At 38.4% G+C, this 20,212-nt stretch overlaps 1 protein-coding gene across 1 annotated transcript; it reads left to right on the plus strand.

Annotated features, from left to right (window-relative positions):
• Positions 1 to 2,002: 2,002 nt before the first annotated feature.
• On the plus strand, positions 2,003 to 16,297 carry LOC120160224 (E3 ubiquitin-protein ligase UPL1-like). Its single transcript, XM_039170636.1, is given in 30 exon segments — positions 2,003 to 2,113; positions 3,254 to 3,349; positions 3,427 to 3,524; positions 3,526 to 3,631; positions 3,854 to 5,588; positions 5,591 to 5,854; positions 5,857 to 5,910; positions 5,913 to 6,095; positions 6,098 to 7,279; positions 7,282 to 8,751; positions 8,754 to 8,984; positions 8,987 to 9,451; positions 9,454 to 9,682; positions 9,684 to 10,346; positions 10,348 to 10,751; positions 10,754 to 10,831; positions 10,834 to 10,956; positions 11,077 to 11,753; positions 11,818 to 12,135; positions 12,364 to 12,565; positions 12,646 to 12,929; positions 13,057 to 13,349; positions 13,474 to 14,599; positions 14,691 to 14,837; positions 14,961 to 15,041; positions 15,126 to 15,351; positions 15,436 to 15,575; positions 15,658 to 15,764; positions 15,860 to 15,992; positions 16,075 to 16,297. Coding segments are annotated over 29 exon segments (11,118 nt in total). The 5' UTR covers positions 2,003 to 2,080; the 3' UTR covers positions 15,963 to 15,992; positions 16,075 to 16,297.
• The last annotated feature ends 3,915 nt before the right edge of the window (positions 16,298 to 20,212 follow it).

Raw genomic sequence — 20,212 nt, forward strand, 5'->3', positions numbered from 1 at the left:
ACAAAACTCCAGTAGCAGCCCTCCACTTTAACTATCCCGCCTTTATACGGTGTGTAACGTCATCATCTACACCCCCACTTTATGTATCATAGACCCTAGGTACTTGAAACAATCCTTTGAGGGGAGAACGTGTCCTTCTATACATACTTCTACATCTTCAACGTTTTGGTTCCCACTGAAGTTTGAACATAAATACTCTATCTTTTCAATATTGATCCTTAGACCTTTTTCTTCCAAAGCAGTCTTTCAGGTAGCAAGTTTACTATTCAACTCGGTTTTTGTTTCAACAACTAGGATAATGTCGTCAGCGAAAAACATACACCATGGAACACCGTCTGGTGTCGCACAATAAATGTCGTCCATAATCAAGGCGAAGATGTAAGGGCTAAGAGATGATCCCTGGTGGAGTCCGATTTCCACCAGGAATGCCTCAATGTCGCCAACTGTAGTCCTGACGTATGTAGTAGATCTACAGTACATATCACGAATCGCCCGGATATAAGCAGTTGGAATCCGTCTCATTTCCAAGGTCTTCCAGATCGTATCGCGGGGGACGCTATCATACGCCTTCTCGAGGTCAATGAACGCCATGTGAAGATCTCTATTTTTTTCCCTATATTTCTCCATAAGCCGTCGAAGTAGATGAATCACCTCCGTAGTAGACCTGCTTGGCATAAAGCCAAATTGGTTTTCTGAAACCCTAGTAACCTGTCTCAACCTAACCTCTATCACCCTTTCCCATAGCTTCATGATATGACTGAGTAGTTTAATACCTCTGTAGTTACCACAACGTTGAGGATCTCCTTTATTCTTATAGATTGGTATCACCGTAGACTCTCTCCACTCCTCTGGCATCTTGGCAGTCTATAAAATAATATTAAAGATGTTGGTCAACCACTTTACTCCCTCTTCTCCTAGGGCCAACCACACAGTGATAGGAATTTGATCTGGACCGATAGCTTTGTCCCTCCCCATTTTTCTAAGAGCCATTTTGACTTCCTCAATCCCAATCCTACTTGTAGGGCAGTCATTGACCGTAGTATGATGGTCGGTTGACCCATCAACGATACTATCTCTACAGGGAGAGGCACCGTCATTAAATAAGCCAAAGAAGTAACTACCCCAAACCCTCTTAATATCATGATCTTTCACTAAAAGAATACCATTGTTGTCCTTAATAAACCTAATACTACCTATATCCTTTTTCCTATTCTCCCTGGATTTTGCAAGTCTGAAGATGCCGTTTTGTCCTTCCTCCTGTATATTTCCTCGTATGCCTTATCCTTTGCTTTAGCCACTGTTTTCTTGGCTTCTCGCTTTGCCTTCTTGTATCTTTGTTTAGCTCTCGATCTTTCTTCATCGTCATTGCATTTTAATTTAATTTTTTTTGTCTTTTGATTATCTAAAACTTTGCTCTGATTAATTCAGACCAAACTATGTTACACACCTGCTTTTGACTAGCGAATCTCTCGGTAAAAATTTTCTACGTACACAAAATTTCAAATTCGAAATATTATTTAAGCTAAATTGGTTATTACTTAAATCAATCGAGTTGATAAATAACTAATTTAATTACATTGTGGTATTACTATTTTATATAAATAGTAAAGTACAATTTAAATCTCATAATTTTCACATTATTCTTCAGGCAATAATGTATTATATTTTCATATTATTTATTTTTTTAAAATAACTTTTTTCTTTCAAAAATAATTTTTTCTATTTTTGACTATAAATATATACAATAGATTCGCTTACAATAGCTTCTCTAGTTCATACAATTCTTCTCCACTTTTCTCTTTTCTCTCTCTTTCTTTGATATATCAAAAACCCTAATTTGCGATCGAAAAATCCTTGCTTTCCCCCAAATGCACTTCTAATTATCAATCCCACTTTTCCTCCCAATTTTATGATCCTTATTTGATCCTCATATTCTAATAGTGATAATTAGACAAAAAGCCCTATCTTTTCTAATTTAATTTCTAACCTTTTAAAACTTCTTCGATCAATTCTCGGTTGCTTTGAGAATTGATCGGTTCTCAGAATCCTCATTTCCTGAAATGCTCCTTTCTTGCTCAACATGAAGCTCAAGCGAAGGAGATATTCTGAAGTGGTATGTACATGATTATCATTTTCTGTTTACAATTATTTTTTATTATATTTTGTGCTTTTGGTATTGATTATTTGTTTTCGATTTTTTTGGCGTTGTTTAAACTGTTAAAATTATGCGAAGTTCGGAATTTTATCCTTTTATTGATCAGGATTAACGATTTTAATTTGTATATATTTCAAGTTCTTGATTGGTTGAAGTTCGTTTCTAATGGAAACGTTCGATATTTGATTTTTCTTCATACTCTCCTTAATATAATAAGCGTAGTCGAGATGCTGGTGGAATTGCTAATATATATTTCTGATTTATGTTTTTTTAAATACATATTTGAATACTGTGAGTGCTTTCTAACCTCCTTTCATACCTTGTAATTAGGCATTGATAAATAATACTTGATTTATTGGCCAAGAAATGATAGGAAGTGAGATCAACTTAGATATTTACTTTGAATTCTGAATGTTAGAGCCTTCAACATTTTTTTGGGGTTTGAAGTAAATTTTAGCTCAAAAAACCCAAATAGAATAAGATATCAAATAAATAACTAAGTCAGCATAAAATTGATCTTTTATTGGCAAACTGTTCAGGCGTTTTTTTTAATTCTGAATTTTGTGTCATTTTATTAATGTGGAGATAATAAATGTTTTGCACTTGTTGCAACTTGCAACATATTTATGCCTGTTATTAAAAAAAAGGAAAGAAAAAAGAAGCAAGGAGATAGCTTTAAGTCCTGGGTTAAGCATAGGTTATGTTGGAGATTCCTAAATTTAGCCGATTTCTGTATAGCATGATCTGGAAATGGTTTTTGTCGACATTTTGAGAGTGTAAGTAATAGCTATTTGGCTTAGAGATTGATTGTTGAAAGGTGAGCAAAATATTCTTACTGGAGTAGAAGGAGGCTTGAGATTATACGAATAGAGTGCTATGGAAACAAATTTTGGTTCCTTTTATGTCATGCTTATTTCTTCCCTCCTAGAAAGCATTTAGTAGCTTTCAGACTGTTCAGTATTGGGTATGTTGTGTTTCTCTCTTTTCAGCATTTTCTGATTTTACTGTTCTGCTTCTAATATTGGTAGGACATGTAACTCCAGGATTATTTTGATGCCTATAGCTAAAGTAACTGTTTTCTGTGTTGATTTGTATCAGCCTCCCAAAATCAGATCCTTCATCAATAGTGTCACTTCTGTGCCGCTGGAGAATATAGAGGAACCCCTAAAAGATTTTGCTTGGGAGTTCGATAAGGTGCCTGTTTAACCTTTATTTGATAAATATTGCAGTATCTGAAATGCAGTTAATTAACTTTGTTGTTAATGGTGCAGGGAGATTTTCACCATTGGGTTGAGCTTTTTAACCATTTTGACACATTTTTTGAGAAGCATATAAAACCAAGGAAGGATTTGCAGGTTGAGGATAATTTTAGGATCTGATCCTCCTTTCCCCAGGGAAGCAGTTCTTCAAATTCTTCGTGTTATAAGAATAGTTTTGGAAAACTGCACAAATAAGCATTTTTATAGCTCTTATGAGGTATTTTTTTGGTCTTAGAAGTTCTATGCTTTCTTATCCTTTAAGAAAAAGAGATATTAGTAGATCTGTATGCTTTGCAATCTCTGTATCTCTTTTGCATTTCTTTCCAAGTTAGGGATCATACATATTAACTACTTTGAAGCTTTTAATTAGCTATTATTTTTCTGTTCTTTCTCTCATCTGACCTTAATTTTCTATTTTTTGGTACCTTGTTTTTTGCAGCAGCATCTTTCATCCTTGCTTGCATCAACTGATGCTGATGTTGTCGAGGCTTGCTTGCAAACTTTAGCTGCTTTCTTGAAGAAAACAATTGGGAAGTACTCTGTCAGAGATGCATCTCTGACTTCCAAGTTATTTGCTCTTGCACAAGGTTGGGGGGGAAAAGAGGAGGGCCTAGGATTGATTGCATGTGCTGTTCAGAGTGGATGTGATACGGTTGCTTGTGATCTTGGGTGTACTCTCCATTTTGAGTTCTATGCATCAAATGAGTTCTCTTCCTCGGAACAGTCTACCCAAGGTTTACAAATTATTCATTTACCTAACATCAACACTTATCCAGAGACTGATTTGGAACTCTTGAATAATTTAGTTGCTGAATATAAGGTACCAACCAATTTAAGATTTTCTTTATTGTCAAGATTGCGATTTGCAAGGGCTTTTGGCTCTTTAACATCTCGGCACCAGTATACACGTATTCGCTTGTATGCCTTCATTGTTCTTGTTCAGGCAAGCAGTGATACTGATGACCTTGCGTCTTTCTTCAATAATGAGCCTGAGTTTGTCAATGAGTTGGTTACTTTACTGAGTTACGAAGATGCAGTTTCTGAGAAAATTCGAATTTTATGTCTGCTTTCTTTGGTTGCTCTTTGTATAGACCGATCCCGCCAACCGACAGTATTAACAGCTGTCACATCTGGTGGACACCGTGGCATTCTGTCCAGCCTCATGCAGAAAGCCATTGATTCTGTTATTACCAATTCGGCAAAATGGTCTGTTGTGTTTGCTGAGGCTCTGCTCTCTCTTGTCACTGCATTGGTTTCATCATCATCAGGTTGCTCGGCCATGCGTGAAGCAGGGTTTATCCCTACCCTTCTACCTCTGCTGAAAGATACCGATCCTCAGCATCTGCATTTGGTTACTTCAGCAGTCAATATTCTGGAAGCCTTTATGGATTACAGTAATCCTGCAGCTGCTTTGTTCAGAGACCTGGGTGGTTTAGATGATACAATCTCTCGCTTAAAACATGAAGTGTCTTATGTGGAGAACAGTCCAAAGCAACCAGCTGAAGACTCTGATTGGAGCGGGAGGAGTTCGCAAGTAGTATCAGCCGTATCAACTGAGCTTGACAATACGCAGCCTTTGTATTCTGAAGCATTAGTTTCCTATCATCGACGTCTACTCATGAAAGCTTTATTACGTGCTATATCTCTTGGAACATATGCCCCTGGAAACACTGCACGTGTTTATGGATCTGAGGAAAGCTTGTTGCCACAATGCTTGTGTATCATATTTAGACGAGCAAAAGATTTTGGTGGGGGAGTTTTTGCACTTGCAGCAACTGTCATGAGTGATCTCATTCACAAGGATCCAACCTGCTTTCCTGTCTTAGATGCTGCTGGTCTTCCATCTGCCTTCCTAGATGCGATAATGGATGGTGTGCTCTGCTCTGCAGAAGCCATAACATGCATACCTCAGTGTTTGGATGCGTTCTGTCTTAATACTAATGGTCTTGTGGCTGTGAAAGATCGCAATGCTTTGAGGTGTTTTGTCAAGATTTTTACTTCTAGAACATATTTGCGATCTCTTACCGGAGATACTCCTACTTCATTGTCAAGTGGCTTGGATGAACTTATGCGTCATGCTTCTTCATTGCGTGCACCTGGAGTGGATATGGTGATTGAGATCTTGAATGTCATATCGAGAATAGGATCTGGGGCTGACACTTCTTTTGCTGCTGAATCTTCCTCCCTGTTCCTATGGAAACTGATGCGGTAGAGAGGAATCTGATTCAGCCAGATGACAGGGAATCTTCAAGGTTGGAGAGTTCAGAGCAGATCTCTGAGCCATCTTCGGATACTTCTTCAATGAATATTGAATTGTTCCTTCCTGATTGTATAAACAATGTGGCCCGTCTTCTTGAAACCATTCTTCAGAATTCTGATACGTGCCGTTTGTTTGTTGAAAAGAAAGGGATTGATGCTGTCCTACAGTTGTTTACCTTGCCTTATTGCCTCTTTCGGCATCGGTTGGACAGATCATTTCTGTTGCCTTCAAGAATTTTCACCTCAGCATTCTGTATCTCTGGCTCGGGCAGTTTGTTCATTCCTAAGAGAACAGCTGAAGTCAACAAATGAACTGCTAACTTCTATTGGAGGAACTCAGCTAATCACTGTTGAAACTGAAACTCGGACTAAGGTTTTGAGATCTCTTTCTAGTCTTGAAGGTATATTGTCTCTTTCCAATTTTCTTTGAAGGGCACTACTAGTGTTGTCTCTGAGTTGAGCACTGTAGATGCTGATGTATTGAAAGATCTTGGGAGGGCATACAGGGAAATAATATGGCAAATTTGTTTGTCTAATGATACCATGGCTGATGAGAAGCGGAAAGCTGATCAAGAAAGTGGAAGTACTGATATAGGTCCAAATGCTGCTGGAAGAGAAAGTGATGATGATGCAAGTATCCCAGCAGTGCGATACATGAACCCAGTTTCTATTAGGAGTGGTTCTCAGTTTCTGGGTAGTGCTGAACGAGAGTATCTTTCACTTGTTCGTTCTAATGAAAGTTTGCACCGTCGTAGTCGACATGGTTTGTCACGTTTAAGGGGTGGAAGGAATGGTCGACAACTGAATGCTCTTAATATTGATTCTGAAACTTCTCATAGTTTGCCAGAAACGTCACCTGTCCAGGATTTGAAAACAAAAAGTCCTGGCCTTCAAGTGATAGAAATTCTCAACAAGCTTGCCTTCACATTACGGTCCTTTTTCACAGCTATCGTTAAGGGGTTTACCTCACCTTACCGTCGTAGAGCTGATGCCGGTTCATTAAACTCAGCTTCAAAGACTCTTGGTATGGCGCTGGCTAAACTATTTCTTGAGGCACTGGGTTTCTCTGGGTATTCTTCTTCAGGACTTGATACATCACTGTCAGTCAAGTGTCGATACCTTGGGAAAGTTGTTGATGACATGGGAGCATTGACATTTGACAGCAGGCGGCGTACATGTTACACAGGAATGGTTAATAATTTTTATGTCCATGGAACTTTTAAGGAGCTACTTACCACTTTTGAAGCTACTAGTCAGTTATTGTGGACGTTACCCTACTCTATCCCTACACCTGGAATTGAGCATGAAAAAGCAAGTGAAACAAATAAATTGTCCCATGGTACATGGCTGCTTGATACATTACAATGCTACTGCCGTGTGCTTGAATATTTTGTTAACTCTTCATTGTTATTGTATGGGAATTCTGCATCTCAAACTCAGCTGCTTGTTCAGCCAGTTGCTGCTGGTTTGTCAATCGGACTCTTTCCTGTTCCTAGGGACCCAGAAATTTTCGTCCGAATGCTGCAGTGTCAGGTGCTGGACGTGATTCTACCTATCTGGAACCATCCTTTGTTTCCTAATTGTAGTCCTGGTTTTGTGGCTTCTGTGTTTCTATTATCATGCATGTATACTCGGGCGTTGGCGATGTGAAACGAAATCACACCAGTGTTGCAGGAAGTACAAATCAACGTTTCATGCCCCCACCACCTGATGAAGGAACCATTGCTACCATTGTTGAGATGGGGTTTTCAAGGGCTAGAGCAGAGGAAGCCCTGCGACGAATTGAAACAAATAGTGTTGAAATGGCCATGGAATGGCTGATTAGTCATGCTGATGATCCTGTGCAAGAGGATGATGAACTAGCTCGAGCACTTGCTTTATCACTTGGAAATTCATCAGAGACATCCAAAGTTGACAGTGTTGATAAGCCAATGGATGTCATGAAAGAAGAAGGGCGACCTGCAGCTCCTCCAATTGATGATATCCTCAATGCATCTGTGAAGTTATTCCAGAGTAGTGATAACATGGCATTTTCATTGACAGACTTGCTTGTTACACTTTGCAATCGTAACAAAGGAGAAGACCGTCCGAAAGTTCTATCATTTCTTATTCAGCAGCTGAAGCTCTGTCCATTGGATTTTTCTAAGGATTCCACTGCATTATGTATGATATCTCATATTGTAGCACTGCTTCTTTCCGAGGATGGAAATACACGTGAAATTGCCGGCCAGAATGGCATATTACCTGTTGCTATTGATATATTGATGGATTTCAAGGCTAGAAATGACTTGGGGAGCGATATCACTGCACCAAAATGTATCAGTGCTTTACTGTTGATCTTGGATAACTTGTTGCAGGCTCGTCCAAAAATATTTTCTGATACGGTGGACGGTACGCAGATGGTATCTCAGCCTGACTCATCTGGGGAGCATGCTTCTTTGACAATTCCAGAATTAAATACAGAGAAAAAATCAGCTTCAGATGCTAATGAGAAAGAATCAATCACTTCATTTGAGAAAATATTGGGTAAATCTACTGGTTACTTGTCCATGGAAGAGAGTCAGAAGTTGCTTCTTCTTGCATGTGACCTAATCAGACAGCACGTTCCGGCAGTGGTCATGCAGGCTGTTCTTCAGTTATGTGCTCGCTTAACAAAAACACATCCTCTAGCTTTGCAATTTCTTGAAAATGGAGGCTTAGCTGCTCTTTTTAGTCTTCCAAGAACTTGTTTTTTCCCTGGTTATGATACTGTTGCGTCTGCAATTATTAGACATCTCCTTGAAGATCCTCAGACTCTGCAAACTGCAATGGAACTGGAGATTAAACAGACTTTGAGTGGAAGCAGGCATGCTGGCCGGGTTTCACCTGGAACATTTTTGACATCTATGGCACCTGTTATCTGCAGAGATCCTGAAGTTTTTATGAAAGCTGCTACTGCAGTTTGTCAATTGGATTCATCAGGGGTTAGGCCCTTTATAGTTCTGTTGAAGGAAAAGGAGAGAGACAAAGACAAATTGAAAGCTTCTGGTGCCGAAGTTGGGTTAGCTTCAAATGAATCTGTGCGAATTCCTGAGAGTAAAGTAATGATGGAACAGGTAGGTGTTCCAAAGGCCACAAAAAGATTCCAGCAAATCTTGCTCAAGTGATTGATCAGCTTCTTGAAATAGTTCTGAAATATCCTTCTGCAAAAGGCCAGGAGGATGGTGCAACTAGCTTAACTTCAATGGAGATTGATGAACCTGCAAGCAAAGTGAAGGGTAAGTCAAAGCTTGAAGAAACTAGGAAAATGGAGTCTGAAACTGAAATATCTGCTGGGTTGCGAAGGTGACTTTTGTCCTTAAGTTGTTGAGTGATATTCTTTTAATGTATGTACATGCGGTAGGAGTCATATTGAAAAGGGATTCAGAAATGGGTCAACTCCGTGTTTCTATTCAATCGGATGCATCTGGCGGCCCTGGCATTGTTCATCATATTTTGCATAGGTTGCTTCCATTAGCTGTTGATAAGTCATCTGGACTTGATGAATGGAGGGACAAGTTGTCTGAAAAAGCTTCTTGGTTTCTGGTAGTTCTGTGTGGTCGTTCCAGCGAAGGTCGTAAAAGAGTGATTAATGAACTTGTGAAAGCCTTATCTTCTCTCTCAAATATAGAGAGCAATTCAATGAATAGCTCATTGGTGCCTGGCAAAAAGGTTTTTGTTTTTGCTGATTTGGCATATTCAATTTTGTCAAAGAATTCATCATCAAGCAACTTACCTGGCACTGGCTGCTCACCAGATATAGCAAAAGCATGATTGAAGGAGGAGTGGTTCAATGTCTAACCAATATTCTTGAAGTGATTGATTTGGATCATTCTGATGCACCCAAAACTGTAAATCTGATGCTTAAGGCTTTGGAAAGCCTGACAAGGGCTGCTAATGCAAATGAACAGGTTTTCAAGTTAGAAGGTTCCAACAAGAAGAAGTCTTCAAATGAAAGACATACCGATCAGGTAACTGTATCTGCTGCTGACGATAGAGCACAATCAGAATGGGGATGATCAACCAGCAGTGGTAGATGCGGGGGTTACTGAACAGCAGCCTCATCAAGCAACTTCACAAATTGAAAATCGCAATGTTAACCCGAATGATCCTATTGACCAAGACATGAGAGTTGAAGTGGAGCCTGTAGCTAGCAACAGGCCTGTTGAAATTGGGATGGATTTCATGCGTGAAGAAATGGAAGGTGTGTTGCACAATACTGACCAAATTGAGGTGACATTCAGAGTGGAGAATAGGGCAGATGATGATATGGGTGATGAAGATGATGACATGGCAGATGATGGGGATGATGATGATGACGACGACGAGGGAGAGGATGATGATGATGATGAGGATATAGCTGAAGATGGTGCTGGAATGATGTCCCTTGCTGATACTGATGTGGAGGACCATGATGATACTGGCTTGGGAGATGACTATAATGATGACATGATTGATGAGGAAGATGATGACTTCGATGGCCACCGCGTTATAGAGGTAAGGTGGAGGGAAGCCCTTGATGGGTTAGATCATCTGCATGTACTTGGTCAACCTGGAGCTGCAAGTGGTTTGATTGATGTGGCTGCTGAACATTTTGAAGGTGTGAATGTAGACGATCTCTTTGGTCTTCGTAGGCCTGTAGGTTTTGAACGAAGGATCTAATGGTAGGTCATCCTTTGATCGTTCTGGTACAGAAGTAAATGGCTTTCAACATCCTCTTCTGCTAAGACCGTCCCAGTCAGTGGACTTAAGCCCGATGTGGTCGTCTGGGGGGAATTCATCCAGGGATTTGGAAGCTCTCTCATCTGGGAGTTTTGATGTTACTCAGTTCTACATGTTTGACGCTCCTGGTATGCCATTTGATCATGCACCAAATAGTCTATTTGGTGATCGATTGGTTAGTGCAGCGCCCCCACCTTTGACTGATTATTCTGTAGGCATGGACTCATTGCATCTGCAAGGGAGGAGGGGGCCTGGTGATGGACGGTGGACTGATGATGGTCAGCCACAAGCAAGTGCTCAAGCCGCAGCAATTGCACAGGCTGTAGAGGAACAGTTTATATCTCATTGCGCAGTACGGCTCCAGCCAACAATTTAGCAGAAAGGCAGTCACAAAATTCTGGAATCCAGGAGTCAAACCATCAGATGCTCCTCCATCAAATGATGGCAAGGCTGTGGTAGAGGGAGACAATGCCAGTAGTGAGCAGAGTGAACATCAGCAGCTGGAAAATGACCATGGAATTTCACATGAACTTAATCCAACAGGTGAAAGTGTTACATGCAATGGGCAGCCCAATTCTCTGTCTTTTGCCAGTGATATGGCCGAATCTATTCAAAGTTATGAAGGGATATTAACTCAGATGTTTTCTTTGAACAATGCACCAGATGAGCAGGATAGCATGGAAATTGGAGACGGCAATGGCACACCTGCTGATCAAGTAGAGCAAATTTCCGAAATGGTTAACTTGCCTGAGGGGGATTCTGCTATGCCTGGAAACCTCTCACTGCAGGCCATGGGCGATGATGTATTGTCAGGAGAAGATGGTCAGGCAGGTAATTGTAGTTTGACAGATTCTGGTTTGGAGATGCCTAACCCAGGGGATTTTAATGGGTCTTCACTTCATGAGCGTATAGATGTTGACATGAATACTACTGATGCTGAAGGGAACCAAACTGAAGAACCAGTTCCTCCTGAAATTGGGGCAGAGGAGCCAGGCATGCTGGAGTCTCAGGATGCTAATCAGGCTGATCAAGCGAGTGTTAATATTGAGGGTCCTGGTTCTAATGACATTGATCCTACCTTCTTGGAGGCATTACCTGAAGACCTACGGGCTGAAGTTTTGGCTTCACAACAGGCCCAATCTGTTCAACCACCAACTTATGTACCACCTTCAGCAGATAATATTGACCCGGAGTTCTTAGCTGCTCTTCCACCAGACATTCAGGCAGAAGTATTAGCACAGCAAAGAGCACAGAGAGTTGCACAGCAAGCTGAGGGTCAACCTGTGGACATGGATAATGCTTCTATTATTGCCACCTTCCCTGCTGATCTCCGTGAAGAGGTTTGTAATGTAACATTTTTCTCATTGGTGACTGAACAATAATAACATTTTTTAGCCATTTCAGGTGCTTTTGACTTCTTCTGAAGCAGTTTTGTCAGCATTACCTTCTCCTTTACTCGCCGAAGCCCAAATGCTTAGGGATAGAGCAATGAGTCACTACCAGGCACGTAGTCTGTTTGGAGGTAGCCATAGGCTAAGTAATCGGAGGAATGGTTTGGGCTTGGATAGGCAAACAGTGATGGACAGGGGTGTTGGAATTACATTAGGCAGAAGGCCTGGCTCTACTATTTCTGATAGCTTAAAAGTGAAGGAAATCGAAGGGGAGCCTCTTCTCAACTCCAATTCTTTGAAAGCATTAATTCGCCTTCTACGGTTAGCACAGGTATTTCTATTTCAGTGTGCAACCTGGCTTACTGAATCTGATCCATCTGCCAATGTGGCTGGAGATTGATAACTTGAACGTCAATACAATTCTTGAAATGCTTTATATAGTTTTAATCTGTGGCTGGTTATGCTGTTTTTATAATGTAGTGTTTCTCCAAATAATTGATGGAAGTTCCGAAGCTTGCATTTTCTAACATGCATATTTTTGTTTTTTTTCTGTTTGTAGCCCCTTGGGAAAGGCCTTCTGCAGAGGCTTATGTTAAATCTTTGTGCACATAGTGTTACTAGGGCTACTTTGGTAAAGCTGCTGCTTGATATGATTAGATCTGAAGTTGAAGGCTCAAGCAATGGTTTGTCAACAATTAATTCCCAAAGGCTTTATGGTTGCAATTCAAATGTTGTTTATGGTCGGTCACAGTTGTTCGACGGTAATGGTTTCAGCTGATATAACTATACCTTTCTGAATTGGTTTCCCTCATCTTACCTATGATTTTGTATGTTGCAATAGGTCTTCCACGTCTTGTACTACGTCGTGTTCTTGAGATTTTTACGTATTTGGCTACAAATCATTCTGCCGTAGCAAATATGTTATTCTACTATGATCTTTCAATTCTTTCTGAGCCTTTGAGCCCGAAAACCTCAGAAACCAAGAAAGATAAAGGCAAGGAGAAAATTATGCATGGAGATGCATCAAAACCCTTGGGGAACTCTCAGGGGGATATTCCTTTAATATTATTTCTTAAGCTCTTGAACAGGCCGCTGTTTTCGCTCAGCACTGCCCATCTTGAGCAGGTAGTACGCTTCTAATTTATTGCCCTTCTAAACATTATAGTATAGATTAGCGGCTCTCTTACTCCTACTGGATGTTGATATAACCCTATATGTCCTATTTGTTTTAATATGGTATGTAATGGTGTAGGTTGTGGGCTTGCTTCAAGTAGTTGTCTGTACAGCAGCATCAAAATTAGAAAGCCGGTCAGTCTCTCACGTGACAATTGACAATTCGAATTCCCAGAAACAGCTGAGCAATGAAGCTTCTGGGGATGTTGATAAGGACCTTCCTTTGACAGAACCAGAGTCTAATCAAGAGAAGCAGACCAATGCTGAATCCTCTGGATCCAATAGCAATAAAAATGTGGATTTTTATAGTATTTTCTTGAAGCTACCGGAATCTGATTTGTGCAATTTGTGCAGTCTTCTTGGTCGTGAGGGGTATTATTCCTGATTCTTATCTCAGGATATGTTGAAGTTATTTATGCTTAAAATTTTATTTCCATTCTCTTTTTTAAATCCCATTTTTTCCTGACAAATCTTTTTATTTTTATTTTTCGTCCAGACTGTCGGATAAAGTTTATATGTTAGCCGGTGAGGTGCTGAAGAAATTGGCATCAGTTTCTGTGACACATCGCAAGTTCTTTTCCACAGAGCTTTCAGAATTAGCCCATGGTTTGAGTCGTTCGGCTGTCAATGAGCTTGTAACATTGAGGAATACACAGATGCTGGGTCTGAGTGCAGGTTCCATGGCAGGAGCTGCTATACTACGTGTGTTACAAGTTCTTAGCTCGCTCACTTCAACCAGTGTTGGTGATATGCCAGAGGGTGGTGATGATGAACAGGAAGAGCAAGCTACCATGTTGAAATTAAATGTATCATTAGAGCCGTTATGGGAAGAATTGAGTAATTGCATTGGCATGACTGAGGCACAGCTGGCTCAGAGCTCACTCTGTCCAACTGTATCAAATTTGAATGTTGGGGAGCATGTTCAGGGAACATCCTCATCATCATCACTCCCCCCTGGGACTCAGAGACTCCTTCCTTTTATTGAGGCTTTCTTTGTTATGTGTGAAAAGCTACATGCCAATCTTTCTATCATGCAGCAAGATCATGTAAATGTGACTGCGCAAGAAGTAAAAGAGTCTGCCGAATGTTCTGCTTCCATACCCTCCAAGAACATTGGGGATTCTCAGAAGAAGCTTGATGGTTCTGTCACATTTGCAAGGTTTGCTGAGAAGCATCGCAGACTTTTGAATGCTTTTGTTAGGCAAAATCCTAGCTTGTTAGAAAAACAACTGTCTATGCTGCTGAAAGCTTCTAGGTTGATTGACTTTGATAACAAGAGAGCATATTTCCGTTCAAGAATAAGACAGCAGCATGAACAGCACCTTGCTGGTCCACTGCGGATAAGTGTGCGGCGGGCGTATGTTTTGGAGGACTCTTACAATCAGTTACGAATGCGACCTACTCAGGATCTGAAGGGTCGTTTGAATGTGCAGTTTCAAGGGGAAGAGGGCATTGATGCTGGTGGACTGACGAGAGAATGGTATCAATTACTGTCGAGGGTCATTTTCGACAAAGGAGCATTACTTTTTACTACTGTGGGGAGCAATGCAACTTTCCAGCCAAATCCTAATTCCGTTTACCAGACTGAGCATCTTTCTTACTTCAAATTCGTTGGCCGCGTGGTAAGTTACTGGGTTGTTAGGTTCTGATGTGGGTGTTTATGGTGATCAGCATTAGTTTGTTTTCTTATTTTCTCTTGTGTGTCATATGCAGGTTGCCAAGGCACTATTTGATGGTCAACTTTTGGACGTTTATTTTACCCGATCCTTCTACAAGCACATTCTTGGTGTAAAGGTGACTTACCATGATATAGAGGCAGTTGATCCTGATTATTACAAGAATCTGAAGTGGATGCTGGAGGTTGGTTTAACTAATCAATTTCATGCCTGCTTATTGTGTATGACCTAATGTAGACAGAGCCAATGAATCCAATTGAAGTACTAATATCTCATTATCAATGGCCTTTTTTCTAATTTATTTCAGAATGATGTTAGCGACATTCCTGACCTGACTTTCAGCATGGATGCTGATGAAGAAAAGCACATACTTTATGAAAAAACAGAGGTATGCAAAGATCAAATTATAAGTTGTTTTACCCAGATTTTTCATTCAATTATATTCTTAATTTTTATGTTTTGCTTGAAAAAGGTTACTGATTATGAGCTTAAACCGGGAGGAAGAAATATCAGAGTTACTGAAGAAACAAAACACGAGTACGTAGACCTTGTTGCTGATCATATCTTGACGAACACTATTCGTCCTCAAATCAATTCCTTCCTTGAGGGATTTAATGAATTGGTGCCACGTGAACTTATTTCAATTTTTAACGATAAAGAGCTTGAGTTACTAATCAGTGGACTACCTGAAATCGATTGTAAGCTTACAAGCCTATGCTTTTATCTTTTCATTGAGTTTGCCTGGGGTTGTTTTAGCTTCTAACCATGTCGTCATTTTGCAGTGGATGATCTAAAGGCCAACACAGAGTATACTGGTTACACAGCTGCATCTCCCGTTATTCAATGGTTTTGGGAAGTTGTTAAAGCTTTTAGCAAAGAGGACATGGCAAGGTTGCTTCAGTTCGTCACCGGGACATCAAAGGTGATTTAATTGATTTTATATTGATCTGTTTAGGTTCTCTTTTTGTTGGCATCCATATCAATTGTTTTGGGTGTGTGTACAGGTTCCATTGGAGGGTTTTAAGGCGTTGCAGGGTATCTCTGGTCCACAGAAATTTCAGATTCACAAGGCCTTTGGAGCTCCTGAGCGGCTGCCTTCCGCACATACGTGGTGATGAATACATTCTTTATTACCGCCATATTGAATTCCTTATAATTTATTTGTTTGTTTTTAACATCTACTTTCGTATTGACTCGTATCTCCAGCTTTAATCAGTTAGATCTCCCTGAGTATTCCTCGAAGGAACAGCTTCAGGAACGAATGTTGCTTGCTATCCACGAAGCTAGCGAAGGATTTGGCTTTGGTTGAACAGAGTTTGTATTAACGAATGATATCAATGTCAGTAGAAGATTTTTTGTCAATCCGCAGTGTGTCGTATCGATTGTGAATCTGACATATATGTATGTGTTTCCATGTGCAGTTGCCTCATCTGATGAATTTGGCCACTGGGAAGTGGGTTTCAGATGCTGAAAGATTTAATGGAATTGGAGGGGAGGGGAATGAATGGTTTAATTTGATTAGTGGAGAGCTTCTATTCTAAACAAACAATGAAGAGGAAAAACATATTCCTTGTTCTTTGTAGTGTTAATGATTGAAAGATGGGTCTTCCTTGTAATATTTTTTCTTATCTAATTCTTGAAAAACAGTCCTCTGTTTGTATTTTGGGTGAGCCCCCCCCCCCCACAAACCTCGAGTAGTTCGTTTAATAATTATAATAATAACATAGTGATTAATTATTACAAAATTAAAATAAATAGATATTATCGAATCATATAAAAAGCATTTTTGTACTGAAATTTATATATATACGTATTGAGTTTAACATTATGGACAGATTATCTTGAGGTATTGGATTTAAGTAGGTGCGGTAATATGATATAAGTAGGCGCGATAATATACAAAAATTAAGAAAGGTTATAACTTTGGATTATAAGCAATTACTAATAGTTAAGAAAAAAATATAATTTTAGATTATAAACAATTTGGTGATTCCGTGAAAGAAAGAGACTTGATTAATGCTGCACAGTTGGTTGAAACCGACAATCATACATATGTTTAATTTTTTAATTTAACCATTTTTATAAGAAATAACAAAACTACTTTTCACCTATTTTTTACTTCTCTGTTTTAAAAGTTATTATATGATGGTGAAAATAAAAAAAAAATAGAGAAAAGCTCTCTGTCTTTGCTAAATATTAGATCAGACCATAAGCAACATAAGTTGATTTAATATAAAATTATATTAAAATAATGAGATAGACTAACCATCTCAGTTGGTAGAACATAAGGTTCTTAACCTTGAGGTCGTGGGATCGAGTCTCACGGAGGGCATTTCATAATTTGGAGGTCTTCTACGGAAGCTGCACTCAAACTGGTATTGGAGATAACCTACTATCTTACTTCCCCTTACCCCATTAAATAATGTAACTATATAAAATAATTTGGAATAATAACTCTTTTTCCTTGGTCAATGATGGAGCCACCTGACCTAGTCATTTGTTTCCACAATGACTACGGCTGTATCATATTAGTATTTTCATTCGAATCATATTGTATAATAATTATTAGTATTCTTTTATTTTTATGGTACAATCTTATTTACCATTATAATAGTTTGACGTTTTGTATTGTATTCGTCATAAAGTATCTTTTGATCAAGAAAGATCAACGTCCTTGTATAGTTTGATCGATAGGCAACGTTAAAAAAATTATTTCGGAGTGTTAAATTTAAAAATTAGATGAAAGAACCTTTGTAAATATGAGAAAATAAATTTGTGAAGTAATTTGTTACATTGATTCTTTCGATCTATATGACATCATTAAAATTGTGTCTAGGTTCAAGATAGATACATATAGCTTATTGATAGTTACTAGATTTTGATAAAAGATGAAACATGTATTAAAAGAATGACTTTATTTTTCGTCAATACTCTTTAGGTTTTTATGTTGTGATTATGTTGCTTCTATTTAATAAAAATTTAATTTTATTTGAAAGAAATATTAATGAATAACTGAATTAATTACACGAGGGAATGTGTTATTGTATATCATATCATATAGTTACATTTAAAAAATATTAGATATGATAATTGTGATTACATTACACGTGTCGAATATAAACGCGTGAAGCATGGCCTTTCCTTCTACTTTCCGCATGAATTAATTCTCTCTCTGACTTTGATTACTTCAAACTTCAAAGTGATGTAAATGTTTCCTTTTCGCGAGTGGTCCACAGCATCCAGTGGACCAGAAAACACCCCCACTCCCTCTGACTATGTCCGGACAGAGCTTTCATTGTAGCTGTATTGATCCGCCATAACCAACTACCTAAATTCCAAGCTTTTCTTTTCTGCAGTAACATGAGAATACCAAGAAACCCGACATGGAGTTTTGAAGTAGAAGAAGACCTAATATCTGACATGTATGTTTTCCATGCATGCTAAATATTTTGCGGAGATTCATATTCTAATTTCAATGTCGTATAGCAGCATCGAAAACACACTCGTCAACCGCTGCATGGGTTGCAAGTATTTGTTAATAGAAGAATTATGGTTGTAATCGTGCTTGATGATTTATTTCTTCTAATTTAAGTGGGAAGTTGTTAATTTTACGAGGGAAGTAAAAAGCGGATAAGTTGAAAAAGATGATGCATAGTGACATCAATTGAGAGATCGAAAGTTCAAGATCCTTTCTTCATCCATCCATAGTGATTTATATATTGATACTCAGTGATGTTGTTAGGTCTAGATCATGTAAGTTGGTAGAAAAAAGATATGATTTTAAGATAGTAGATTTAACTATGACACATCACGTGAAATTATCGTTAAATCGAATGATATAGAATAAAACTTCTAGAAGACAAAAAGAACATATAACAACACTAAAAGTCCAAAAATGTTTATCGTTTCATTTACCAGATCTAGGATTTATTCCTTACAACCTGGACTATATCAAATAATAATAATAATAAAAGAGAGACTTGTTCAATATATCAGTACCTCTTCCTCCTTATCTCCATCTCATCTGTAAACCATAGTCCGTAGGCCAGATGCAATCCTTGATCATATATACATACACATATATAGAAGACAATTTATATATATATATATATATATATATATATATATATATATATACATGTGGAGAATTACCTGATGAAATCTTTCAGCCTTTCCCTGCAACTCCAAGCTCATCAAACCTCGAAGAAAATCGATGGAGAAAGTAATTGAGAGGAAGGGCAAAGACAAGTTAAAACAAAACAGTTGTATAAAATAAAGCTTCAACCTCTGTTTTAACATTGCCATTGCCCTTTCTCTTAAACCTTCTGCTTATATTATTTGCAATCAATTCATGGCCCTTGCTTACAATCTTATTTGCCATTTATATAATACGCTGATTCATAAAAAAGAAGGAAAGATAGTACACGAGAGAATGGCAAGGCGTGTTAAAGAAAAAGTATGGATTTCAAAACTCAAACTCTTCCTTTAACTTGCCTGCAACTATATGAACCTCATCGAACTTGCAAGAAAATTGATGGAGAAAGTGTTTAAGAGGAAGGACAAAGACAAGTTAAGGGAAATGAGGAACTTGTGTCCCCTTCCGATAGGGCAAAGTGCTTCAACTTTTGCCTTAACTTGTCATTGCCTTCTTCTCAAACCCTTCTGCCTAATTATTGTACAAGCCTATATCAGGCATGCACCCTTTTGTCGCATGCCCTCATGTTTGTTTCTCTTGCTTGCCATATATTTATAGTGATATGTGAGCGGGGAAATGTTAGAACTACAAATTTACCCTATAGTTTCGAGGAAGGAAATGTTGGAACTAGAAGCTTTGACAATAAATTTACTTTCAAAATTTAAAAATAAAATGATTAAAAAAAGCTATAAAAATGTTGTTTATGCGTAAGAAACCTGCGGGAAACACTGATGAAGCTTCATCAGTTACAATCAAAAGCAAGAGATACTTAGCCACAAGTTATCAACTTTCCGAAAACCATAAAAAAATTACATTATTTATCCTTTTTAAATTATAGTAGATGATGAATTCATTGACAAAAGTGTTTTTTAGTTGAACTCCCGGATTTAAGTAGCTATGTATGTAAAATACTATCTTATAATCACACCAGACTATTAGAAAAGTTAGTTTTAAGAAGGTAGAGTAGATGAACATAACGAGCGGATTAATTTACAAATTAAATTAATATTGCCTGGTTGAGATTGATTGTTTGAGCTAATTAAAATAAGCTTTTGGTTCAATGTGGCATTAATTTGGTGATTATAATTCAATAATATAATTTTACATTATTTTTGTAATACATATATATTTGTTTAATTTATTCATTTAACGATTTTAACAATAAAAATTACTATCGTCGAGCCGAGTGAGATTAAAAAAATGGCCAGAAAAGAAATGTAAAGAAGTTGCATTAAACATTCTGAGAAGATGCATGGTAACCACGGGCGTGATAAATGTTCAAGGAATCTTTGTTTACTTGGTTGCGTTTAATTCACAGAATATAAGATTACCAGTGAGAATATGATTATCGACATGAATAAAAT

Source organism: Hibiscus syriacus, unplaced genomic scaffold (genome assembly GCF_006381635.1).
Source record: "Hibiscus syriacus cultivar Baekdansim isolate YM2019G1 unplaced genomic scaffold, ASM638163v2 tig00111392_pilon, whole genome shotgun sequence".
NCBI classification, from domain to species: domain Eukaryota; kingdom Viridiplantae; phylum Streptophyta; class Magnoliopsida; order Malvales; family Malvaceae; genus Hibiscus; species Hibiscus syriacus.